Genomic DNA, 27,417 nt, shown 5'->3' on the forward strand with positions numbered 1-27,417 from the left:
AACCTGAGACAGAGTGTGTGTGTATATGTATGTATATATATATATATATATATATATCTATCTATCTGTATATCTGTACGCAGCTGCTTACTGCTATCCCTCCTCTACCAGGGGAGAGCAAATTCAAGTTTCCTCCCACTGCAATCTGCACAGGATGAATTGCAAGGGATCCAGTCAGGATCCCGGCAGTTGACATTACCAACGCCAGGATTCCGGCACTGCATATCAGAGAAAAATTGTGAAAACCTTGTTTTTTTTCTCCCGATGTTTCTTCACAGCTGATTGGATACCCCCCATAGTGTGCATGTGATGATATCACAGGTGTCATAGGAGTAGGATCACTCACCACAGTAGTATGTCTCTAAACCTTCATACACTAACCTTCCTTTCTCTATCGTCCTAGTGGATGCTGGGGTTCCTGAAAGGACCATGGGGAATAGCGGCTCCGCAGGAGACAGGGCACAAAAAGTAAAGCTTTTCCAGATCAGGTGGTGTGCACTGGCTCCTCCCCCTATGACCCTCCTCCAGACTCCAGTTAGATTTTTGTGCCCGGCCGAGAAGGGTGCAATCTAGGTGGCTCTCCTAAAGAGCTGCTTAGAAAAAGTTTAGCTAGGTTTTTTATTTTACAGTGATTCCTGCTGGCAACAGGATCACTGCAGCGAGGGACTGAGGGGAGAAGGAGTCAACTCACCTGCGTGCAGGATGGATTGGCTTCTTGGCTACTGGACATCAAGCTCCAGAGGGACGATCACAGGTACAGCCTGGATGGTCACCGGAGCCGCGCCGCCGGCCCCCTTGCAGATGCTGAAGTTAGAAGAGGTCCAGAATCGGCGGCTGAAGACTCCTGCAGTCTTCTAAAGGTAGCGCACAGCACTGCAGCTGTGCGCCATTTTCCTCTCAGCACACTTCACACGCGGTCACTGAGGGTGCAGGGCGCTGGGGGGGGGCGCCCTGGGAGGCAAATGTAACCTATATAAAGGCTAAAAATACCTCACATATAGCCCCCAGAGGCTATATGGAGATATTTAACCCCTGCCTGATTTCTCTAAATAGCGGGAGACGAGCCCGCCGGAAAAGGGGCGGGGCCTATCTCCTCAGCACACGGCGCCATTTCCTCTCACAGCTCCGCTGGTCAGGACGGCTCCCAAGTCTCTCCCCTGCACTGCACTACAGAAACAGGGTAAAACAGAGAGGGGGGGGCAAATTTATGGCGATATTTTGATATAACAAAGCAGCTATAAGGGAGCACTTATTATAAGGCTATCCCTGATATATATATAGCGCTTTTGGTGTGTGCTGGCAAACTCTCCCTCTGTCTCCCCAAAGGGCTAGTGGGTCCTGTCTTCGTTAGGAGCATTCCCTGTGTGTCTGCTGTGTGTCGGTACGTGTGTGTCGACATGTATGAGGACGATATTGGTGTGGAGGCGGAGCAATTGCCAAATATGAGGATGTCACCCCCTAGGGAGTCGACACCAGAATGGATGCCTTTATTTATGGAACTACGGGATAGTGTCAACACGCTAAAGCAGTCGTTTGACGACATGAGGCGGCCGGACAATCAATTAGTGCCTGTCCAGGCGACTCAAACACCGTCAGGGGCTGTGAAACGCCCTTTGCCTCAGTCGGTCGACACAGACCCAGACACAGGCACTGACTCCAGTGGTGACGGTGACGAATCAACCGTATTTTCCAGTAGGGCCACACGTTATATGATTTTGGCAATGAAGGAGGCGTTACATTTAGCTGATACTACAGGTACCACTAAACAGGGTATTATGTGGGGTGTGAAAAAACTACCTATAGTTTTTCCTGAATCAGAAGAATTAAATGACGTGTGTAATGAAGCGTGGGTTGCCCCTGATAAAAAGCTGATAATTTCAAAGAAATTATTGGCATTATACCCTTTCCCGCCAGAGGTTAGGGAGCGCTGGGAAACACCTCCTAGGGTGGACAAGGCGCTAACACGCTTATCTAAACAAGTGGCGTTACCCTCTCCTGAGACGGCCGCACTTAAAGATCCATCAGATAGGAGGATGGAAAATATCCAAAAAAGTATATACACACATGCAGGTGTTATACTACGACCAGCTGTAGCGACTGCCTGGATGTGCAGTGCTGGGGTAGTTTGGTCAGAGTCCCTGATTGAAAATATTGATACCCTGGACAGGGACAATATTTTACTGTCGTTAGAACAAATAAAGGATGCATTTCTTTATATGCGTGATGCACAGAGGGATATCTGCACACTGGCATCACGGGTAAGTGCTATGTCCATTTCGGCCAGAAGAGCTTTATGGACGCGACAGTGGACAGGCGATGCGGATTCAAAACGGCATATGGAAGTTTTGCCGTATAAAGGGGAGGAGTTATTTGGAGTCGGTCTATCAGATTTGGTGGCCACGGCTACAGCCGGGAAATCCACTTTTCTACCTCAAGTCACTCCCCAACAGAAAAAGGCACCGACTTTTCAACCGCAGCCCTTTCGTTCCTTTAAAAATAAGAGAGCAAAGGGCTATTCATATCTGCCACGAGGCAGAGGTCGAGGGAAGAGACAGCAACACGCAGCTCCTTCCCAGGAACAGAAGCCCTCCCCGGCTTCTACAAAAGCCTCAGCATGACGCTGGGGCTTCTCAAGCAGACTCGGGGACGGTGGGCGGTCGTCTCAAAAATTACAGCGCGCAGTGGGCTCACTCGCAGGTAGATCCCTGGATCCTGCAGATAATATCTCAAGGGTACAGGTTGGAATTAGAGACAGATCCACCTCGCCGTTTCCTGAAGTCTGCTTTACCAACGTCCCCCTCCGAAAGGGAGACGGTTTTGGAAGCCATTCACAAGCTGTACTCTCAGCAGGTGATAGTCAAGGTACCTCTTCTACAACAAGGGAAGGGGTATTATTCCACTCTTTTTGTGGTACCGAAGCCGGATGGCTCGGTAAGGCCTATTCTAAATCTGAAGTCCTTGAACCTGTACATAAAGAAGTTCAAGTTCAAGATGGAGTCACTCAGAGCAGTGATAGCGAACCTGGAAGAGGGGGACTTTATGGTATCCTTGGACATCAAGGATGCGTATCTCCACGTTCCAATTTACCCCTCACACCAGGGGTACCTCAGGTTCGTTGTACAAAACTGTCACTATCAGTTTCAGACGCTGCCGTTCGGATTGTCCACGGCACCTCGGGTCTTTACAAAGGTAATGGCCGAGATGATGATTCTTCTTCGAAGAAAAGGCATATTAATTATCCCATACTTGGACGATCTCCTAATAAGGGCAAGGTCCAGAGAACAGCTAGAGATGGGATTAGCACTGTCTCAAGAAGTGCTAAAACAGCACGGGTGGATTCTGAATATTCCAAAATCCCAGTTAATGCCGACAACTCGTCTGCTGTTCCTAGGGATGATTCTGGACACGGTTCAGAAAAAGGTTTTTCTCCCGGAAGAAAAAGCCAAGGAGTTATCCGAGCTTGTCAGGAACCTCCTAAAACCAGGAAAGGTGTCTGTACATCAATGCACAAGAGTCCTGGGAAAAATGGTGGCTTCTTACGAAGCAATTCCATTCGGCAGATTCCACGCAAGAATTTTCCAAAGGGATCTGTTGGACAAATGGTCAGGGTCGCATCTTCAGATGCACCTACGGATAACCCTGTCTCCAAGGACAAGGGTGTCTCTTCTGTGGTGGTTGCAGAGTCCTCATCTATTGGAGGGCCGCAGATTCGGCATACAGGATTGGATCCTGGTGACCACGGACGCCAGCCTGAGAGGCTGGGGAGCAGTCACACAAGGAAGAAACTTCCAGGGAGTATGGACGAGCCTGGAAACGTCTCTTCACATAAACATTCTGGAACTAAGAGCAATATACAATGCTCTAAGCCAGGCAGAACCTCTGCTTCAGGGAAAACCGGTGTTGATCCAGTCGGACAACATCACGGCAGTCGCCCATGTGAACAGACAGGGCGGCACAAGAAGCAGGAGTGCAATGGCAGAAGCTGCAAGGATTCTTCGCTGGGCAGAGAATCATGTGATAGCACTGTCAGCAGTGTTTATCCCGGGAGTGGACAACTGGGAAGCAGACTTCCTCAGCAGACACGATCTTCACCCGGGAGAGTGGGGACTTCATCCAGAAGTCTTCCACATGCTGGTAACCCGTTGGGAAAGACCAATGGTGGACATGATGGCGTCTCGCCTCAACAAAAAACTGGACAGGTATTGTGCCAGGTCAAGAGATCCGCAGGCAATAGCTGTGGACGCGCTGGTAACGCCTTGGGTGTACCAGTCGGTGTATGTGTTTCCTCCTCTGCCTCTCATACCAAAAGTATTGAGAATTATACGGCAAAGAGGCGTAAGAACGATACTAGTGGTTCCGGATTGGCCAAGAAGGACTTGGTACCCGGAACTTCAAGAGATGATCACGGAAGATCCGTGGCCTCTACCTCTAAGGAGGGACTTGCTTCAGCAGGGTCCCTGTCTGTTTCAAGACTTACCGCGGCTGCGTTTGACGGCATGGCGGTTGAACGCCGGATCCTAAAGGAAAAAGGCATGCCGGAAGAAGTCATTCCTACTTTGATTAAAGCAAGGAAGGAAGTAACCGTGCAACATTATCACCGAATTTGGCGAAAATATGTTGCGTGGTGCGAAGATCGGAGTGCTCCGACGGAGGAATTTCAACTGGGTCGATTCCTACATTTCCTGCAATCAGGATTGTCTATGGGTCTCAAATTGGGATCTATTAAGGTTCAAATTTCGGCCCTGTCGATTTTCTTTCAAAAAGAATTGGCTTCAGTCCCTGAAGTCCAGACCTTTGTTAAGGGAGTGCTGCATATACAGCCTCCTGTGGTGCCTCCAGTGGCACCGTGGGATCTCAATGTGGTTTTGGACTTTCTAAAATCTCATTGGTTTGAACCACTAAAAAAGGTGGATTTGAAATATCTCACTTGGAAAGTCACCATGCTTCTAGCCCTGGCTTCTGCCAGGAGAGTATCAGAATTGGCAGCTTTATCTTACAAAAGCCCATATCTGATTTTCCATTCGGACAGGGCAGAACTGCGGACTCGTCCGCATTTTCTCCCTAAGGTGGTGTCAGCATTTCATCTGAACCAGCCTATTGTAGTGCCTGCGGCTACAAGTGACTTGGAGGACTCCAAGTTACTGGACGTTGTCAGAGCATTAAAAATATATATTGCAAGGACAGCTGGAGTCAGAAAATCTGACTCGTTGTTTATATTGTATGCACCCAACAAGATGGGTGCTCCTGCGTCTAAGCAGACGATTGCTCGTTGGATCTGTAGCACAATCCAACTTGCACATTCTGTGGCAGGCCTGCCACAGCCTAAATCTGTAAAGGCCCACTCCACAAGGAAGGTGGGCTCATCTTGGGCGGCTGCCCGAGGGGTCTCGGCATTACAACTTTGCCGAGCAGCTACGTGGTCAGGGGAGAACACGTTTGTAAAATTTTACAAATTTGATACTCTGGCTAAGGAGGACCTGGAGTTCTCTCATTCGGTGCTGCAGAGTCATCCGCACTCTCCCGCCCGTTTGGGAGCTTTGGTATAATCCCCATGGTCCTTTCAGGAACCCCAGCATCCACTAGGACGATAGAGAAAATAAGATTTTACTTACCGATAAATCTATTTCTCGGAGTCCGTAGTGGATGCTGGGCGCCCATCCCAAGTGCGGATTATCTGCATAAATTGTTCATAGTTATTGTTAACTAATTCGGGTTATTGTTGAAGGAAGCCATCTTTCAGAGGCTCCGCTGTTATCATACTGTTAACTGGGTTTAGATCACAGGTTGTACGGTGTGATTGGTGTGGCTGGTATGAGTCTTACCCGGGATTCAAAATCCTCCCTTATTGTGTACGCTCGTCCGGGCACAGTACCTAACTGGAGTCTGGAGGAGGGTCATAGGGGGAGGAGCCAGTGCACACCACCTGATCTGGAAAAGCTTTACTTTTTGTGCCCTGTCTCCTGCGGAGCCGCTATTCCCCATGGTCCTTTCAGGAACCCCAGCATCCACTACGGACTCCGAGAAATAGATTTATCGGTAAGTAAAATCTTATTTTCTTCTTTTCTTATTATATTTCTGTTTAATGCTTGGTTTTATGGTATTTTTAGGGGTTGGGTTCGGGTGACCGGCATTGGGGATCCTGACGGTCACCATACCGATGCCGGGATCCTGATGTTTAGATTGTCAGCGGGGGGAGGGGGAGACAACGATTCCCATTGTGGGCTCGGTGGCTCACTGCGCTCGCCACAGGTTCTATTCCCACTCTATGGGTGTTGTGGACACCCACAAGGGTGGGAATAGTACCTGTTAGTCAGCATGCCGACTGTAGGGCTCTGAATCAGGCGGGATCCCGGCATCGGTTTAAGTATCGGCGGTCACATAACTACATCCCATTTTTAGAGTTGCCAAGATAGTGTACGGAATTGATACTCTGTAAATATTTAGAGATATATTTTAAATGCAAAAGGGCAGGATTCACATATACAGACTGATGAGTATAATCTTACTTTCTTTTTTTTAGACCATAAACACAGTCTCTGAGGTCATTAGAGGCAGCCAGGTTAATCAGGACTACTTTGCATCGGTAAATGCTCCATCAAATCCACCAAGGTAATCTTGGAAACATTTTGGTTAGTACAGGTTGAGTATCCCATATCCAAATATTCCGAAATACGGAATTTTTTGAGTGAGAGTGAGATAGTGAAACCTTTGTTTTTTGATGGCTCAATGTACACAAACTTTGTTTAATACACAAAGTTATTAAAAATGTTGTATTAAATGACCTTCAGGCTGTGTGTATAAGGTGTATGTGAAACATAAATGAATTGTGTGAATGTAGACACACTTTGTTTAATGCACAGTTATAAAAAAATATTGGCTTAAACTACCTTCAGGCTGTGTGTACAAGGTGTATATGTAACATAAATGCATTCTGTGCTTAGTTTTAGGTAACATCACCATGATATCTCATTATGGTAGGCAATTATTCCAAAATACGGAAAAATCCCATATCCAAAATACCTCTGGTCCCAAGCATTTTGGATAAGGGATACTTAACCTGTAATTCTTTTTAACAATATGTACCGTAACTGTTTTACAGCTGAAAAGCTCTCCAATTATTTGGTCTGCTTTTTAAAATGTGCGCTTATATAATAATATCCTCTAGTCGACCTGTCACCTGTAGATAGAATCCCATTGTAGTCCTAAAAATCAAATTAGTATTTCTCTTACGTCCTAGAGGATGCTGGGGACTCCAAAAGGACCATGGGGTATAGACGGGATCCGCAGGAGCTTGGGCACACTAAAAAGACTTAATCTGGGTGTGAACTGACTCCTCCCTCTATGCCCCTCCTCCAGACCCCAGTTAGACTTTGTGCCCAGGAGTGACTGGATGCACACTAGGGGAGCTCTACTGAGTTTCTCTAGAAAAAGACTTTTGTTAGGTTTTTTATTTTCAGGAAGACCTGCTGGCTACAGGCTCCCTGCAGCGTGGGAGTGAGGGGAGAGAAGCAGACCTACTTCTTCTTAGTTTAAGGGCTCTGCTTCTCGGCTACTGGACACCATTAGCTCCAGAGGGTTCGATCACTTGGTGCGCCTAGCTGCTTGTTCCCGGAGCCACGCCGTCGCCCCCTCACAGAAGCCAGAAGTCAGAAGTCGGGTGAGTATGAGAAGAACAGAAGACTTCAGGACGGCAGAAGACTTTAGTAAAGGTACAGCACAGCGGCTATGCTGTGCTCCATGCCCCCACACACATCACCAACGGTATTTCACTGGGTGCAGGGCGCTGGGGGGGCGGCGGCATGTTACTGGAGTTGTGGGCGGCATAAAGAGATTGTAGGTGCCTCGGCACCCTTTTGAAATTGGCGAGCCGAAGCCCGCCGGGAAGGGGGCGGAGCTTCGTCCCGCAGCTCGTGGGCGCCAATTTTCTCCCTACACGTGGCTGAGGGATAGATGCTGCCAGGACCTCCACGCTTCTCTACAAAGTAACGGGGGGCATTTCCAAAGGGGGGCCGCAGTGTGGTGCTTGAATTTAACAAAGGCAGCGCTGGGTACATATATCGTTTGTGTCGATATATAGGCGCTGGGGTGTGAGCTGGCATACTCCCTCTGTGTCCTCTCTCTGGGCTTCATTGTGGGCCTGTCACCTAGCTGGGATGTTCTGTGTTGGGGTGTGTCGGTACTACGTATCGGCATGTCTGAGGCTGAATGTTATTCACCAGAGGAGGTTATTGGGGGTGTGGATGTGGGGCTAGAATTGGGACTGTCGACGCAGCCGACACCTGATTTGCTAGCACTGCTCAATACGATAAATTCCAATGTAGCTTCCTTATCAAAGAGGTTAGATAAGTCTGAGTCACAGACGCAGGTGTGGAAAAAGTCCATGGAAGAGGCTTTGTCTCAGGTACAGACCCCATCCGGGTCCCATAAGAGGCCATTTACTCAAGTGGTAGATACTGATACCGACACGGACTCTGATTCCGAGGTCGATTTCACTGAGGCAGTTTTACATCCACGGTTAGTTAAGAGTATTCAGTACATGATTGTGGTAATAAAAGATGTTTTACACATTTCTGATGAACCTGCGGTACAGGAAAAAAGGATTTGCTTGTTCAAGGGAGAAAAACCTGAGGTGAAGTTTCCCCCCTCTCATGAAATGAATACTCTTTGTGAAAAGGCTTGGGAGTCGCCGGATAAGAAATGGCAGATTCCCAAGAGGATTTACATGGCGTATCCTTTCCCCTCTGATGACGGGGAAAAATGGGAGACATCTCCAAATGTTGATAAAGCTCTATCCCGTTTGTCTAAGAAGGTGGCACTTCCATCTCCTGACATGGCAGCTCTCAAAGATCTGGCGGATCGCAAGTTGGAGACGTGTCTGAAGTCCATTTTCGCTAGTTCGGGGGCTTTGCTCAGACCCGCTGTGGCGTCGGTATGGGTGAGTAGTGCTATTGCTAAATGGGCTGAGAATTTAGCTAGTGATATGGATACCCTTGACAAAGATAATGTCCTTTTAACTCTCAGTTATATTAAGGACGCTGCAGATTACCTAAAGGACGCGGCGAGGGATGTCTGTCTCTTGGGATCAAGAACCAATGCCATGTCGATATCTGCCAGGAGGGCCCTGTGGATCCATCAATGGAACGCTGATGCCGACTCCAAGAGGTCTATGGAAGCACTACCCTTCAAAGGTTCTGTCTTGTTTGGGGACGGCTTGGCGGACCTGGTCTCGACCGCGACTAGGGGTAAGTCCTCTTTTCTTCCTTATGTGCCCACACAACAGAAAAAGGCACCACATCAGCAAATGCAGTCCTTTCGTCACAATAAATACAGGCGTGGAAAAGGTTCGTCCTTCCTCGCTTCAAAGGGTAGAGGAAGGGGAAGGAAACCTCCTGCAGGCTCAGGCGCACAGGACCAAAAGTCCTCCCCTGCTGCTACCAAGTCCACCGCATGACGCTGGGGCTTCCCTGGGGGAATCCGGACCGGTGGGGGGCCGTCTTCGGATATTCAGTCAGGTCTGGATTCAATCAGACCTGGATCCTTCGGTGTTAGAGATCGTGTCTCAAGGATACAAACTGGAGTTTCAGGAGATGCCCCCTCACCGGTTCTTCATTTCGGCATTACCAGTAGTTCTTCCGGACAGGAAGGTGGTGCTAGCAGCGATTCAAAAATTGTGTCTACAGAGGGTCATTATTCCCGTTCCCTCGTCCCAGCGGGGGGAGGGGTTCTACTCGAGCCTCTTTGTGGTGCCGAAACCGGATGGTTCGGTCAGACCAATTCTAAATCTAAAATCCCTCAATCCATACTTGAAAGTGTTTAAGTTCAAGATGGAATCCCTTCGAGCGGTGATTGCCAGCCTGGAGGGGGGGGGGGGGGGGGGGGGGATTTTATGGCGTCAGTCGACATAAAGGATGCCTACTTACATGTGCCGATATATCCTCCTCATCAGGCTTTTCTCAGATTTGCGATACAGGATTCTCATTACCAATTTCAGACGTTGCCGTTTGGGCTTTCCACGGCTCCGAGGATTTTCACCAAAGTCATGGCGGAAATGATGGTTCTTCTTCGCAAACAAGGGGTTTCAATTATCCCGTACTTGGACGATCTCCTGATAAAGGCGAGGTCCAAGGAACGGTTGCTGAGAAGTGTAGAGATGTCACTGTCGGTTCTGCGACAGCACGGTTGGGTACTCAATTTGCCAAAATCCCAGTTGATTCCGACCACTCGGCTTCCTTTTCTGGGCATGATTCTGGACACGGATTTACAGAAGATATTTCTTCCAGAAGAAAAGGCTCTGGAACTGCAGACGATGGTCAGGGAACTTCTGAGGCCGACGAGTGTGTCGATCCATCATTGTACTCGGGTTCTGGGGAAGATGGTTGCGGCGTACGAAGCCATACCATTTGGCAGGTTTCACGCCCGAGTGTTTCACTGGGACTTGCTGAGCAAATGGTCCGGGTCTCACCTGCACATTCACCGGAAGATAAGTTTATCTCCCAGAGCCAGAATTTCTCTCCTGTGGTGGCTACAAGGTCATCACCTCCTAGGGGGACGCCGATTCGGTATCCAGGGTTGGGTACTTCTGACAACAGATGCAAGTCTCCGAGGCTGGGGCGCAGTCACCCAAGGAAGAAACTTCCAGGGAAAATGGTTGCTCCAGGAAGCCTGTCTCCACATAAATATTCTCGAGTTAAGAGCCATTTACAACGGCCTGCTACAAGCAAGAAGCCTTCTTCAGGGTCGTCCTGTCCTGGTACAGTCAGACAACATCACAGCGGTGGCACATATAAACCGTCAAGGCGGAACAAGGAGCAGAGCGGCAATGGCGGAGGCCACAAAAATCCTTCGCTGGGCGGAGCAACACGTGAGCGCACTGTCAGCGGTCTTCCTACCGGGGGTGGACAACTGGGAAGCAGATTTCACTTAGCAGACACGATCTCCATCCGGGAGAGTGGGCTCTTTACCAAGAGGTATTTGCAGAGGTGACAGAACGCTGGGGAATTCCGTTGATCGACATGATGGCGTCTCGTCTCAACAAGAAGCTCCCGAGGTTTTGTTCCAGGTCAAGGGACCCCCAAGCCAGTGCAGTGGACGCCCTGGTGACTCCGTGGGTGTTCCAGTCGGTGTATGTGTTCCCTCCACTTCCTCTCATTCCAAAGGTACTGGGGATCATTCGCCGTGCAAGGGTTCAGGCGATTCTCGTCGTCCCAGACTGGCCAAGAAGGGCCTGGTACCCGGATCTTCAGGACTTACTGGTGGAAGATCCTTGGCCGCTTCCTCTAAGAGAGGATCTGTTGTTGCAGGGTCCATGCGTGTTTCCAGACTTACCGCGGCTGCGTTTGACGGCATGGAGGTTGAGCGCCAGATCTTAGCTCGTAAGGGTATTCCCAGGGAGGTCATTCCAACTCTCATTAAGGCTAGGAAGGAGGTTACGGCGAAACATTATCACCGTATTTGGAGGAAGTATGTTTCCTGGTGTGAGTCTAAAATGGCTCCTGCGGAAGATTTTCACTTGGGTCGCTTTCTCCACTTTTTACAGGCGGGCGTAGATGCAGGCCTGAAATTGGGTTCCATCAAAGTGCAGATTTCGGCTTTGTCTATTTTCTTTAAAAAAGAATTAGCTGCCCTCCCAGAGGTTCAGACCTTTCTGAAAGGAGTAATGCATATCAATCCTCCGTTTGTACCTCCTGTAGCTCCATGGGACTTTGATGTGGTCTTACGGTTTCTCATGTCTTCCTGTACTTAATTTTTCATTCGGATAGGGCGGAATTGAGGACTCGTCAACAATTTCTAACGAAGGTGGTTTCTTCATTTCACATTAACCAACCTGTTGTGGTTCCGGTGGCTACGGAAGCGGTGGCGATTCCAAAATCTCTGGATGTTGTAAGAGCGTTGAAGATCTACGTTTCTAGGACAGCTGTTGCTAGGAAGACTGAGGCGTTGTTTGTCTTGTATGCTGCCAACAAGATTGGTCATCCCGCTTCAAAACAGACTATTGCACGCTGGATTTGTAGTACGATCCAGCAGGCTCACTCTTCGGTCGGACTACCGGTGCCGAAGTCAGTAAAAGCCCATTCTACCAGGAAGGTGGGCTCATCTTGGGCGGCTGCTCTAAGGCGTTTCGGCGTTACAACTTTTCCGAGCGGCTACTTGGTCGGGGTCTAACAACATTTGCTAAGTTCTATAAGTTTGATACCCTGGCCAATGAGGACCTGGCGTTTGCTCAGTCGGTGCTGCAGAGTCGTCCGCACTCTCCCACCCGTTCTGGAGCTTTGGTATAATCCCCATGGTCCTTTTGGAGTCCCCAGCATCCTCTGGGACGTAAGAGAAAATAGGATTTTGGTACTTACCGATAAATCCTTTTCTCCTAGTCCGTAGAGGATGCTGGGCGCCCGTCCCGGTGCGGACTATTACTTGCAGTGTTTTTCTTGCTGGTTAAATTGGTTTATACACGGGTTGTGTATTGTTTGTTGCAGCTTGTTGCTGGTGTTAATGCATACTGTAATCTGGTTTAAAGTTACTCCGGTTGTACGGTATGTTTGTGGTGTGGGCTGGTAGTTTTGTAGCCCTTAGTTTAATCAAAAACCTTTCCTTGAAATGTTCGTCTCTCCTGGGCACAGTTCCTATAACTGGGGTCTGGAGGAGGGGCATAGAGGGAGGAGCCAGTTCACACCCAGATTAAGTCTTTTTAGTGTGCCCAAGCTCCTGCGGATCCCGTCTATACCCCATGGTCCTTTTGGAGTCCCCAGCATCCTCTACGGACTAGGAGAAAAGGATTTATCGGTAAGTACCAAAATCCTATTTTTGTGCATATTCATTCATATTTCAGGTTGCAAATTTCTTATCATAGCAACTAAAATGTCATCTTAAGACAAGTGGCATTTGTACTGTCCAAGAAAGCGAAAGATGTGTTCCACTGGAAACTGCACTGTGACAAAGCCCTGGCAAGCACTTGCAATTGGTAGCATTTTTATGGCCTTTGTATTGTTAAAAAGAAATTAAAACCGTGCAGCCTGCCTACAGCAAACTCAGAAATGGTTTCCTTGTACTTGCTCTTTGTGCTGAGTGACATTTTTGAAAATAACTGTACATTTTCTCTTGTTTGCTACTATGAAGACCTGCAATTGTGGTGCTCCTGATGTCCATGGTGAATGAAAGGCAGCCATTTGTTTTGAGATGCGCAGTTTTGTACTGCTTCCAGTGCTTTCTTTACAAGAATCAGAAGGGTCAAGGAGAAATTGTAGCAACTCTTCTCCCCTCAACAATTGATGGTAATGCTTATATTTGTGTTTATTCTGTAATCTGTTGTTGTGTCTATGTAGGGCATGCACAATTACAGTTCCATTGCTGCATTTGTGCTAAAACAACCACTTTTGGCGCGTCAGGTCCTGTGAGAGATTGCTATTGTTGGGTGTCTTTTTCTATTTATTTATTTTTTACTGAAAAAACGCCTTATTCGCAAAACAATGTGACTAGGACGCACAAGGAGACTGTGCTGATTAACGTGATATGCAACACTTGTATATGTATATCTGTGTACGACTAAGTGTCTGGATCTGTATACATGCTAAGTTCCATTGTGCTTCGTATGCTGACTAGCACACAGATATACAGTGTCATATCAAATTAATCAGCATCCTAGTTGGATTGCATTGTGATTAAGATGTATTTTCAGCGAAAAAAGACTAATTGCATGGGACATGTCTGATCACTTGTGCCAGGCATCACCTGCTGCATGGTGTATTGAGGCTTAGATGGTTGATGAGAAATCTGTAGAGATGAAGGCAGCGAAACTTCATTCACATCTGTCACTGACTGCCTAATGCATGGACACAGCCTATCTTCACAACCCCCCATGTATGAATGTAGTGTTCCCACGAGGAGGGCGAGCAGTGCAAGGCGCAGGAGTGCTGGCTGCGCATTCCCCTCGGCATCACTGTTGGGGGTGGTCTGGCCCCCTTAGTGTCACTAATGGGAGCGTGCCATAGCCTTCAGCACCATGGATGGGGGTGTGCCATAGGTGCTTCCCCCAAGCTCTCCCTTTAATGTGCGTGCACAGCATCTATTCGCAAGGCAGCGGGCAGACTGTTTTAGCAGGGTGCCGCTAGAGGGTCAGGTTGTATTTTGCCCTTTGAAAATTGGGTAGTGCGCGTTGCCCTGCTAAAACAGCCTTGCTTGTACACTGTGAATGTAGCATCAAACTGTTCCCTCCTCAGCATCCAGTGCGATTTCCATTATAACCATTACAGGACAGTACAATGTTCAGGAGGAAATTTATCAAATCTTCTAAAAAGGATAAATGTGGATGGTGCCCATAACAACAAAACACCTTTTTTAAGCTATCATTTATCTAGAACATTGCTAGAATCTGATAGATTGATATGGGTATCACCTCCACCTTTTAAGGTTGGATAAATTTCCATCTCAATCTGATGCCTTCACATCTCCCGATGTCACCGTAATAATGCAAGGCCATATCAAGTATTATTATTTCTAGCATGTAAAGTAATATTCCTACAAGCTTGACTTGCACATGTCACAACTGAGGGCCTGAGCTGACGGGAGGCAGCCTCAGTTGTAGGGGCTGAGATGTACCGGAACCTGGGAGGTTGTATCAGACCCCTGGACATGTAAGTAACATGAATAATAACTGCCCGAAGGCGTGACCACGACAACTTAGATAAAAGTCAATGATGTTTATTATGACAACTCCGCATCACAGCAGCAATTAAAGAAAACGTAAAAGTCAGCAAAGAATAAATACAGTTCCTGAGTACTACAGCATGGCAGGAGCCACAGGGCACTGGTAGTGTGAGATAGTTCTTATGATCTTCTAGATGGAAAGTCCTTACCAGGCCCGGCTGTAGCAATGGAGATAACCCAGGATTGTACCAGCTGGTGTTCCAGGAAGAGCTGGGTTGCTGAAGGTAAAACAGCTGCTGTGGATACTGGCTGGAACCAGACTGTTGTTAGCACGGAGTGGATACTGGCTGGAACCAGTTAAATAATAAATGAACTTTGGGAGCGATGAAATGTGAACTGAAATGTAGAACTTGAGAGCGGAGAAATAATAATTCCGGTGGAGAGTGGTAAAGTGTAGAAAGGACACCGGCCCTTTAAGGGAAGCTGTACTCTGCTGGAAGCTGAGGCTGGAAGCAGGTAGTGTTGTAGCTGGAAACAGATGAATCCACAATGGATTGGAGAGTCAGGCTACACCGCAGGTGGAATGCTGGTGCGGGTCTCTATGGTGGAAGTCTTGAGACAGGAGCTGGAACCTGGAAGACAATCATAGAAGAGAGACAAACAGGAACTAGGTTTGACAACCAAAGCACTGACGTCTTCCTTGCTCAGGTACAGCTTACTTATACCTGCAGCAAGGAAGGGGTTGGCTAGGCAATTATGCAAATCAACAACACAGACAGCAGATTGGTGGAAATGATCAGATGACAGAATCCAAGATGGCTGCGCCCATGCAGACACTTGGAGGGAAGTTTGGTTTGTAATCCATGTGGTCTGGGAAACAGTAATGGCGGCGCCGGCCACCGGAGACAGGAGACGCCAGGCTGATAGATGCACATTTAACCACGCGGGCACAGCGGAGGCCGCGGCTGATGAAAAGACCACTCTGCATGTGGAAACTCAGGAACAGCGGAATCCGGTCCTGGAACGCTGAGCCCGCCTTAGGAGGCATCTGAAGGGTAAGTAATGGCGTCCAGATACCCGGATCGTGACAGCACCCCCCCCTTTAGGAGTGGCCCCAGGACACTTCTTAGGCTTTAAAGGAAACTTTGCGTGGAAATTTCGGACCAAGGCAGGAGCATGGACGTCAGAGGCATTGGTCCAAGAGCGTTCTTCAGGACCATAGCCCTTCCAGTCAATGAGATACTGAAGTTGACCGTAACGGTGACGTGAGTCCAGGATCTTGGCCACTTCATACTCAACGCCTCGTTGAGTTTGGACTTTCGGAGTTGGTGGAAGTGAGGAATGAAACCGATTCAAGATTAGCGGTTTCAACAGGGAAACATGGAATGTCCTGGGTATTTTTAAGAAGGGAGGTAACTGGAGTCTGTAAGCAACAGGATTGATGACTTGATCAATTTTAAAAGGACCGATGTAGCGAGGTGCAAACTTCATACTGGGAACTCTTAACCTCAAATTCTTCGTGGATAACCATACCCGATCACCCACCTTGAGAGCAGGAACTGCTCGACGCTTCTTATCCGCAAACTTCTTGTACCTGAACGATGCCTTGAGCAGAGCTGATCGTACGCTCTTCCAGATATTGGCAAACTGATGCAAGGTGATATCCACTGCGGGAACAGAAGTTGCTGGAAGCGGTTGGAACTCAGGGACTTTAGGGTGGAATCCAAAGTTGGTGAAGAATGGTGTTGAGGAAGATGAAGAATGATACTGGTTGTTATGACAGAACTCGGCCCAGGGAAGTAATTGAACCCAGTCATCTTGAGAGGAGGACACATAGATGCGGAGGAAGGCCTCCAAGTCCTGATTCACCCTCTCAGTTTGACCATTGGTCTGAGGATGGTAAGCCGTGGAAAACTTTAACTTGACTTGGAGGACTTGACATAAACTTCGCCAGAATTTGGCTGTGAATTGAACTCCTCGATCTGAGATAATTTCTTCTGGAAGACCGTGGAGTCGGAAGATCTCTTGTATGAATACTTGAGCCAACTTGGAAGCTGACGGAAGACCGGTGAGAGGAATGAAGTGTGCCATCTTGGTGAACCGGTCAACTACCACCCAGATGGTATTGAACTTGTTGCACATGGGCAAATCTGTAATAAAATCCATCGACAAATGGGTCCATGGTCGACGGGGAACAGATAGTGGAACCAGTTGCCCCGCAGGCGACTGGCGGGATACTTTATGTTGAGCACACTTTGGGCAAGATGCAATAAACTCCAAAACGTCCTTTTTCAGAGTTGGCCACCAATAGGACCTAGAGATAAACTCCAGGGTTTTTTGGATACCTGTATGTCCGGCAAAACGGGAAGCATGGGCCCAATGCATGAGCTTCTTCCTTAGTGTCGGCTTCACAAAACTTTTCCCTGATGGGGGCGTAGAGTCCATCCCTACCGTGGAGAATGCCAACGGATTTATAATAGGATGCTTGTCTGAAGACTCTGACTCATTTTCTTGCTCCCATGAGCGGGAAAGGGCATCGGCCTTGCGATTCTGAGAGCCCGGACAGAACTGGAGTTTAAAGTCGAACCTGGAAAAGAAAAGTGCCCATCTGGCCTGACGAGGGTTGAGACATTGTGCGCCTTTTAGATATAGAAGGTTCTTGTGGTCTGTAAGGATGGTGATTGAATGAGAAGCTCCCTCCAACAGATATCTCCACTCCTCTAGAGCGAGCTTGATGGCTAGCAACTCCTGGTCGCCAATGGCATAGTTGCGCTCCGCTGGGGAGAACTTCCGTGAGAAGAAACTGCAAGGATGTAAATGACCATCTTTAGCCCTCTGAGATAACACCGCTCCTACTCCAACGGAGGAGGCATCCACCTCTAAGATGAAAGGAGAGTCGATGTCAGGCTGTTTCAGGACAGGTGCAGAGATGAACCTCTGTTTTAAAAGATGAAAAGCTTGCATGGCTTCTTCAGACCACTTGGACGGGTTAGCACCCTTCTTGGTGAAAGCAGTAATAGGCGCCACAATGGTGGAAAAGTCTCGTATAAACTTTCGGTAATAATTGGCGAACCCTAAGAACCTCTGGACCCCTTTGAGGGTTAAGGGTACCGGCCAATTCTGGATTGCTTGTAGTTTCTCAGGATCCATCTCTAGTCCGGAACCGGACACAATGTACCCTAGAAACGGAATGGACTTGACTTCAAAGACGCATTTCTCTAATTTGCAGTAGAGATGATTGACACGGAGACGGGACAGAACCTCCTTTACCCAGAAACGATGTTCCTCTAAATCGTTGGCAAAAATGAGGATATCATCTAGATAGACCACGACATGACGGTATAGAATGTCTCTGAAGATCTCATTGACGAAATGCTGGAAGACAGCTGGAGCATTGCTCAATCCGAAGGGCATGACGAGGTACTCATAATGTCCGTCACGGGTGTTAAATGCGGTCTTCCACTCGTCACCCTCACGGATCCGGATGAGATTGTATGCACCTCTCAGGTCCAGCTTTGTAAAGATGGTAGCTCCGCTAACTCTGTCAAAGAGCTCAGTAATCAGGGGTAAAGGATAGCGGTTCTTGATGGTAATGTCGTTCAAACCTCTGTAGTCGATGCACGGCCGCAGACCACCATCTTTCTTCTTTACAAAAAAGAAGCCTGCGCCGGCTGGAGAAGAAGAAGGTCGAATGAACCCCTTTGCTAGGTTCTCTTTAATGTATTCCTCCATAGAATGTGTCTCGGGGAGAGACAACGGATAAGTTCGGCCTCGAGGTGGAACCTTCCCTGGAACGAGATCAATCGGACAGTCCCATTCTCTATGAGGAGGAAGGATATCAGCAGAAGCTTTACTGAACACATCCGTGAAATCTTGATATGGAGGAGGTGGAACATCAGACGACCTGGGGGAGGAAGAACAGACAGGCAACACTTTAAACAAACATGTCTTAGTACAGGAGGAACCCCATGCCAGGATTTGCGTAGTCGTCCAATCAATTGTAGGATTGTGAAGACGGAGCCATGGAAGGCCCAGGACCACAGGATGTGTGGCTCTTGGAATCACTAAAAATGAAATAAGTTCGGAATGAAGAACTCCCACTCTCAGACGAACTGGTAGAGTCCTTAGAGAAATAACTGTATCAAAAATTTTACTGCCATCCACAGCAGTTAAGGAAAAGGACGAAGGAAGTCTCTCGGTGGGTAGGGACCACCGTTTAACATAGGCTTCAGTAATAAAGTTCCCAGCTGCTCCGGAATCCAGGAGGGCAATGACGTTCTGATAACGTTGAGCAACTTGAAGCGAGACTGGGAGGTTACAATCTTGAGGAGATGGAGAGGAGATCATTACTCCTAGCCGGCCCTCTCCTTGGCGAGCTAGGATTTGGAGTTTCCCGGACGTTTGGGACAGGCATTAATGGTGTGAGACGGAGCTGCACAATACAGACAGAGAAACTCGGAGAGACGTCTTCGGCGCTCAGCAGGAGTTAAACGGGAACGGCCAATTTGCATGGGTTCATCTGTAGTTGGTGACAGTTGGCGAGGAGGAGGAGTAGAAGATTTTGGAGCAGATGATCTTCCACGCTCAGTTGCTCTCTCTCTGAAACGTAAGTCAACTTTCGTACAAAGTGAGATTAGCTCATCTAACTTGGAGGGTAAGTCTCTGGTAGCTAACTCATCTTTAATACGCTCGGATAAACCATGCCAGAATGCAGCATACAGGGCCTCGTCGTTCCATGCCAGTTCGGATGCCAGGATCTGGAACTGTATAAGATATTGTCCTACAGTACGTGATTCCTGGCGTAAACGGAGAATCTCAGACGAAGCTGAAGTTACCCGGCCTGGCTCGTCGAAGATGCGCCTGAATGTTGACACAAATGCAGTGTAAGAAGATAGCAGGGTGTCGGACCTCTCCCATAACGGTGATGCCCAATCAAGGGCTGAGCCACTGAGAAGAGAAATAATGTAGGCAATTTTTGTACGGTCACTGGGAAAATTGCCAGGTTGTAGCTCAAACTGAATCTCACACTGGTTGAGAAATCCCCTGCAGAATCTTGGAGATCCGTCAAATTTTGCTGGCGTTGGAAGATGAAGACGTGGAGCAGAAATGGGTAAGGTGGGTGGGGTTATAGCTGGAGTCACTGTGGTTGACGCACCAGACGCGCCTGATCCACGGAGAGTTGTCTGAATCCCATCCAGCCGAGTAGAGAGATCCTGGAGACAGCGGATGATGTGGCCCTGTGCAGCCTCCTGATGTTCTAGTCGGGCTGCCAGTTCTTGCATCGGCCTGGCCGCTTGATCCTGGTCTCCGGCTGGATTCATTAGGTCAGTGCTTACTGTCACAACTGAGGGCCTGAGCTGACGGGAGGCAGCCTCAGTTGTAGGGGCTGAGATGTACCGGAACCTGGGAGGTTGTATCAGACCCCTGGACATGTAAGTAACATGAATAATAACTGCCCGAAGGCGTGACCACGACAACTTAGATAAAAGTCAATGATGTTTATTATGACAACTCCGCATCACAGCAGCAATTAAAGAAAACGTAAAAGTCAGCAAAGAATAAATACAGTTCCTGAGTACTACAGCATGGCAGGAGCCACAGGGCACTGGTAGTGTGAGATAGTTCTTATGATCTTCTAGATGGAAAGTCCTTACCAGGCCCGGCTGTAGCAATGGAGATAACCCAGGATTGTACCAGCTGGTGTTCCAGGAAGAGCTGGGTTGCTGAAGGTAAAACAGCTGCTGTGGATACTGGCTGGAACCAGACTGTTGTTAGCACGGAGTGGATACTGGCTGGAACCAGTTAAATAATAAATGAACTTTGGGAGCGATGAAATGTGAACTGAAATGTAGAACTTGAGAGCGGAGAAATAATAATTCCGGTGGAGAGTGGTAAAGTGTAGAAAGGACACCGGCCCTTTAAGGGAAGCTGTACTCTGCTGGAAGCTGAGGCTGGAAGCAGGTAGTGTTGTAGCTGGAAACAGATGAATCCACAATGGATTGGAGAGTCAGGCTACACCGCAGGTGGAATGCTGGTGCGGGTCTCTATGGTGGAAGTCTTGAGACAGGAGCTGGAACCTGGAAGACAATCATAGAAGAGAGACAAACAGGAACTAGGTTTGACAACCAAAGCACTGACGTCTTCCTTGCTCAGGTACAGCTTACTTATACCTGCAGCAAGGAAGGGGTTGGCTAGGCAATTATGCAAATCAACAACACAGACAGCAGATTGGTGGAAATGATCAGATGACAGAATCCAAGATGGCTGCGCCCATGCAGACACTTGGAGGGAAGTTTGGTTTGTAATCCATGTGGTCTGGGAAACAGTAATGGCGGCGCCGGCCACCGGAGACAGGAGACGCCAGGCTGATAGATGCACATTTAACCACGCGGGCACAGCGGAGGCCGCGGCTGATGAAAAGACCACTCTGCATGTGGAAACTCAGGAACAGCGGAATCCGGTCCTGGAACGCTGAGCCCGCCTTAGGAGGCATCTGAAGGGTAAGTAATGGCGTCCAGATACCCGGATCGTGACAGCACAGTATCAATCTCAAATACCCCGTTCACACAGACTTGAAAATCCTGGGTTTTTGCATGTGAACACTCCTCAACCTGGGATTTTGGTATGAAAAGCAAACTCTCTTGACTAAAGATGGTCTGAGACCCGGGAGTTTGCTCGTTTTCTAGACTTGGCAATTTCCCAGGTCACAAATCTGAAAGGGGTACAATAAAAGCCTAAATTCACACTCTCTAAACTCAATGGCAACAAATTGCAAATGAATTGGAAAAGCACATTTTGTTAATTATAGGAATTGCTTTTAATTGAGGCAGGATTAAGTAGCTAAAAAGAAAAATAGAATTTTTTGCCATACTGGAGCTGAGCTTCAGCATTGAAAAATAGAGATTGTAGAGATTGTACTCTATAATAAAGTACAGTGCTGGTTTGCATCATGAGTGGGTGACAAAATTGCAAAGAATGCAGTTAGTTCACCTGTTCTAGCAAGTGAATCCCGCCCTCATTTATTATCTGATTCTGATTCACTATTATAATTGATTTGTCTGAGTACATTATGCAACTTAATTGGCTACTGTAAATGTGTATAGCATGTGTCTTATTGTTTGACTTATTGCAGGGAATAATGGTCTGGGGAAATGAGGACAAGCAGCACACTAACCTATTTACGCTTGACTTGTGTTTGTTAGGACATTAACTTTGTAGGGAATGCTGGTATATGTAGTTACAGTGGTTCTCTTGTTACCTTGGTGCTTATTTATGATACAGTCTTCATATTTTCTCTGCAGGCAAATAGTAGATATTACAGTCTATCCATTAAAACTATATGGAGTTAGGGTGTGTACACACGGTGAGATCCTTGCTATGCACGATTTTCACTTGCGATTTCCCTTGAACTCCCCGGAGCCCAGCACCACTGATTTTGACTAACTTTTCTTGAGATATGGACTATGTGCTTACGATTTTGGCTTATGTGAGATGTAATTGACATGTGAGATGAACTAGATAGTACACTGATCTAGCAAGGATTGACTTGCCTGCACAGTCTGTCTTTTCTTGCGATGCCGACCTGGCGGGACCGCGCATCGGGATCGAATCGGGATCGCAAGGTGACTTTCACCTTGTGATCTGTACTAACTTTTCTTGCGATTTTGACTATATAGTCAAAATCGAAAGAAAATATCTGTGTGTACACACCCTGAGTCTTCCAGTGTCATGAGACAAAATATATTCAGTCCCTTTTAAGTGTTTTTTATCAGGACTTTCTAATTAAGAGACTAGGATTCTACCAGTGGTTGCTGTCTCGCTCCTCCCTTTTTGTCCTGCAGAGTCCACAGATTATCCACAGAATAAACATTGGGATATGAGGTAGTGTCAGCGGATTGGCACCAACAATTAAAAGCTCTCGCCCTCCAAGAATGCAACGAGCCAGTCCCCTATATTCCCGCCTCCTGGCTCAGGCAATTCAGTTATTTCTGTTGGTGCGGCAGGAGCCGGACCACGATCTTTGGGTTGCTGATTTTGAGCGAGTTTTCAAAAAAGCGTCTTACACGTACCTTAGAAAGAGTTGCTCCAACAACTCTTCGCCGGGTCGCGACAACACTTACCCACGTGTGCAGTGCTGTTTCGGGGGGCGTCTGTGTAGGACGTACTAGCAAGTCCAGCTGACGTTACCAGGCTGTGGCCGGAGCACGGGTAGAAGGTAAGGTGTCAGTTCCGCTTAGTGGGGGAGACGCAAGACACAGCCGCACTGTTTCGGGAAGTAGACTACCAAACAATCGCTGACGTGGCTGCACCAGCGCAAGGCCCCAGGGATCATAGGATCCATGGATTAGTGAGAGGTCGCGATCACTGGGGTTGATGTCAGCAGTGGTAAGTAAGAAGCTCCCCTGGTCGCCCCTCTCCCTAGTTCATGACCAGTTTCCTCATAGTATTCCGCAAAGAACTGATTTCCCGGTTTCTTTTGAGACACTATGTATCTAAAAGACCAGGTCGCAGCATAGGCGGCTGTGTGACTGGTGCATCTGTGTTCACTTGGGCGTCTGTGTTCACTGTGGGTACACTGGGCGTTTGTGTACACTATTGGCGTCTGCATCCATTCAGCGTTCACTAACGTATTGATAGATCCTGGAAGCGTGGTGAAGTCTCCCTGTATCCCACTCTCCTGAGCCTAGTGATACAGTACAAAGGGCCTAATTCAGAGTTGATAGCAGCAGCAAATTTGTTAGCAGTTGTGCAAAACCATGTGCACTGCAGGGGAGGCAGATATAACATGTGCAGAGTGAGTTAGATTTGGGTGGGGTGTGTTCAAACTGAAATCTAAATTGCAGTTTAAAAATAAAGCAGCCAGTATTTACCCTGCACAGAAACAAAATAACCCACCCAAATCTAACTCTCTCTGCACATGTTATATCTGCCACACCTGCAGTGCACATGGTTTTGCCCAACTGCTAACAAATTTGCTTCTGCGATCAACTCTGAATTACCCCCTAAGTCTCTACCTACCATTAAGTATGAGTAGTTGAATAGGTGCCTGATGCATATGAGTCTATAAACTTTTGCTTCTGTTTTCTGTCGCTGTGCGACTGAATACGTATAAAGTCCTATATAAGGTAATGCAGTAATTTGTTTATCCCACATACTTGAAATGTATCTGTAGTTGAATATGTGCTCATATTCAACTACAGATACTACTTGTGACTGATTGCTATTGTGACTGCTGACTTTACTATTCCTGTCAGTTTCTGTGTTATATACACCGATCCTCAATGCTGGTGCAAGGCAGGGAGAGATCAGATTGTATGTCACTTTAACAAGTTTTAAAGTGATTTCAGTCACAAATTGTGTAGTTTATCATGTCTAAGAGAGGTAAGAGTGAGTAGGATACACTCTCCACAGAAGCACCAACACTGATTTCATGTTTGTTTTGTAAAGCTGGGTTAACCTCTCAAGATCTGATTAAAAATGGATTATGTGCAAATTGTTTTAGCTTTCACCAAAGCCTCCTGAATAATCCATGGCAGGCACAGGTTCAAGTTGAATCCCCATGGGCTTCTTTTGCACAGACAATATCCAATATAGCTGAGTGGATAATGCCAGCTCCTATACCAAGGATAGATTACCCTGTTAACCCTTACATGCAACATTCCCCCTGGGGGTTATCACATCCAGCCCAGGAATCTGCAGCCTTTCAACAAAAACAGCCTGAAAGGTCTATAGAAAATAAATCTCACAGATTTGAAACAACATCTTCACAGTCTACACATGTTTCGGATGAGGACTCGTCTGAGGCTGAGGACTCCTCGCGTTCTGGGTCTGCATACAGAGATGAGTATGAAGGTCCCAGCTCAGTGGATATACCTGAGCTAAGTAGTACTATGAAAGCCATTCTATCCTTAGAGGAGGCAGCAGAGCCTTTGTTAAAATCCAAGGCGCCTGTGTTTAAACATCCAAAACAGTCAGTACTGAATTTCAGGGGTCAGAACAGCTGACGAAAATTATGCAAGAGTTTTGGGTAACACCCAGTAAGAAGTTTAGAATGTCAAAGAAATCACCATTATCCTCTTCTAGCTGTGAACTGTTTAAAAAGGGAGGTGGCTCCCTAAGTATATACACATGTCATTTGATTGGTGCGAAAATCTACATAGCCTCTGCCTTCAACATCACTAAATTATGTTACGGATAGGAAAGTATATGGTTTTTTAGAAAACATTTTCTCCTTGTCTGGGACAATTGTAAGACCAGCCATGGCTTCAGTCTGGATGGCAAAATGCAGTGGCAGACTGGGCTGATGCATTGGAGGATGGTCTTTTATTGGCATCTAGAGAGCAAAAATCCCATATTGCACATATTAAACAGGTGACTATTTTTATGGCAGAAGCAGCCTTGGTATGATATGGGTACTATTGCCTCTCAAGCCTCAGCAGTAGCACCTTGCAGAGTGGTCTGGTTACGTACATGGAAGGCTGACTCAGAGTCCAAGAAAGTTCTAGAGTTTTTGCATTTTGCTGGAGATATTCTTTTTGGTAAAGAATTAAACAGTATTTTGGAGTCAGAAGCAGACTTCAAAAAAGTGAAGTTTTCTTCAAAACACAAATCCAAATCCAAACCTAGGTTTCCAGCTTTTCGGCCCTTTCGGTATTGGCTACCAGAGGGCCTGCTTCCAAGCCATCAGCCTGATGGTGCGGGCATCCACCTGGGGGATCCCAGGGTGGTAGGCTGACTTCTTCAGTTTGCACAGATCTGGCAGCAGTCCACCACAGATTCCTGGGTGCAAGAAGCGGTATCTCACGGTTATGCGTTTGCCTTCAAGAAACACCCTTCACAAAGGTTCTTTTGTACCAGCCCATCTTCAATGGAAACGAAGGCCAAGGCCTTGCAAGAGGCAGTTCAGACGTTGCTTCAATAAGGAGTGATAATTCCACTTTCCTTCTGCGCAACGAGGACAAGGTTTTTATTCCAACCTGTTTCTAGTCCAGAAGCCAAATGGGTTGTTCCGGCCCATACTCAATATCAAAGTGCTGAACAAGTAAATTTGGGTGCCTCATTTTCATATGGAGACTTTACATTCCATTATTTTGGCCATGGAGCTGGAGGATTTTATGGTATCCCTGGATATCCAGGATGCTTACCTGCATGTTCCTATAGCACAGTTCCATCAGTGCAATCTCAGGTTTGCTATCCTCCAGCAACACTTTCAGCTACAGACATCCCATCTGGAGAAAGGGAGCCCCTTTTGGATCTCAGATTGGGAGATTTTGACAATGGATGCCAGTCTTCAGGGCTGGGGAGCAGTGTCAGAAAGAAGTTGCTTCCAGGGGCAGTGGACCAAGGAAGAAAGTTGCCTGCCAATAAATATATTGGAACTTCGGGTAATATATATTGGCACTCATTCAGGCAAAAAACATTCTTCAGGGGAAACCAGTTCAAATTCGCTCGGACAATGCAACGGCATCATCAGGGAGGAACTCGCAGCCAAAAAAGCAATGAAGGAGGTAAGCTGCATGTTAAGGTGGGCAGAACTTCACCATCCAGCCTTGTCTGCAGTGTTCATTGCTGGAGTCCTAATCTGGGAAGTGAATTTTCTCAGTTGACACGCTATTCATTCAAACAAATGGGCTTTACACCCCAAAGTCTTCCAGATTCTGGTAGACAAGTGGGGGTTACCAGAGATGGATCTCATGGCTTCCCGTCAGAACAACAAAGTTCCCGCATACGGGTCAAGAACAAAGGATCCCAAAGCGACCTTTGTGGATGCTCTGTCAGTAAGATGGAACTTTTGTCTGGCCTATTTGTTTCCATTGATCGCCCTGTTACCCAGGGTGATGCAAAAGGTAAAACAAGGAAAGGGCGCTGTGATACTAATAGCTCCGGCTCGGCCCAGAAGACATTGGTACACAGATCTGCAGAGACTGTCTGTGAATCCTCTGTTCCTACTCCCTCAACGTCCAGATATACTGTGTCAGGGTCCTTGCTATTACAAGCACCTGATTCGGCTGTCTTTGACGGCGTGGCTCTTGAGACTTCAATCCTGAAAGCAAGAGGATTCTCACAACAGGTAATTCTTGTGGGAGATCTCCATAAACCTCGCAGTTAGCCGCAGGCTGCAATTTTCCCACCATTGACTATAATGGAGGACCGCGATCCTCCATTATAGACAGTGCGCTCTGCCTGATTGACAGGCCAGGAGCGCACAGCCAATCAGGAGTTACGGGGGGTCCCAGCATTCGGGCGAAAGGGATCCATGTGAAAACATGGATCCCCTTTAGTGGCGTGGACCAGGATTTTTTTTGTTTTTTTTTAATCCATGGATGCCTACATGGATAGAAGAGGACCGCTCTTCACTGGATAATAGGTGAGCATATTGTTTTTTTTTTTGTTTTTTTTTTACAGGTACACCAATGGATACTACTTGACAAGGGGACTGATGGGCTCCGTGGGACACTAATTAAGTATGTGTGATACCCCTTTTCCACTAGCTCAAAAAACTCGGGTAAATGCACGGGGGCGCGCATTTACCCGTGTTTTTTGCTAGTGGAAACGGGTCCCTCTTCAGAAACCCGGATCAAGTGATCCGGGAATCCTACCCGGGTAGCTTACCGGGTAGAACACGAGTTCAACCCGGTAAGCTGTGCAGTGTAAATGGAAGCCGTGTCGATGCAATGCGGCTCCCGTTCACAGTGTATGGAAGGGAGATCATGTGATCTCCCAGCGCCATCCCTGCTGCGTCGCCAGCAGCGTCACCAACCCGGCAATATGCTGGGT

At 47.5% G+C, this 27,417-nt stretch overlaps 1 protein-coding gene across 4 annotated transcripts in view; it reads left to right on the forward strand.

The window, feature by feature from the left end:
* Positions 1-27,417, forward strand: part of USO1 (USO1 vesicle transport factor) — a 285,018-nt gene that overhangs the window by 135,112 nt on the left and 122,489 nt on the right. For all 4 annotated transcript variants that reach the window (XM_063916925.1, XM_063916933.1, XM_063916940.1 and 1 more), the window contains 2 exons: positions 6,521-6,609; positions 13,114-13,268. In XM_063916925.1, the coding sequence (XP_063772995.1) occupies positions 6,521-6,609; positions 13,114-13,268 (244 nt within the window). The remainder of the gene's footprint in view (positions 1-6,520; positions 6,610-13,113; positions 13,269-27,417) is intronic.

This window comes from Pseudophryne corroboree, chromosome 1 (genome assembly GCF_028390025.1).
Source record: "Pseudophryne corroboree isolate aPseCor3 chromosome 1, aPseCor3.hap2, whole genome shotgun sequence".
Taxonomy (NCBI): Eukaryota; Metazoa; Chordata; class Amphibia; order Anura; family Myobatrachidae; genus Pseudophryne; species Pseudophryne corroboree.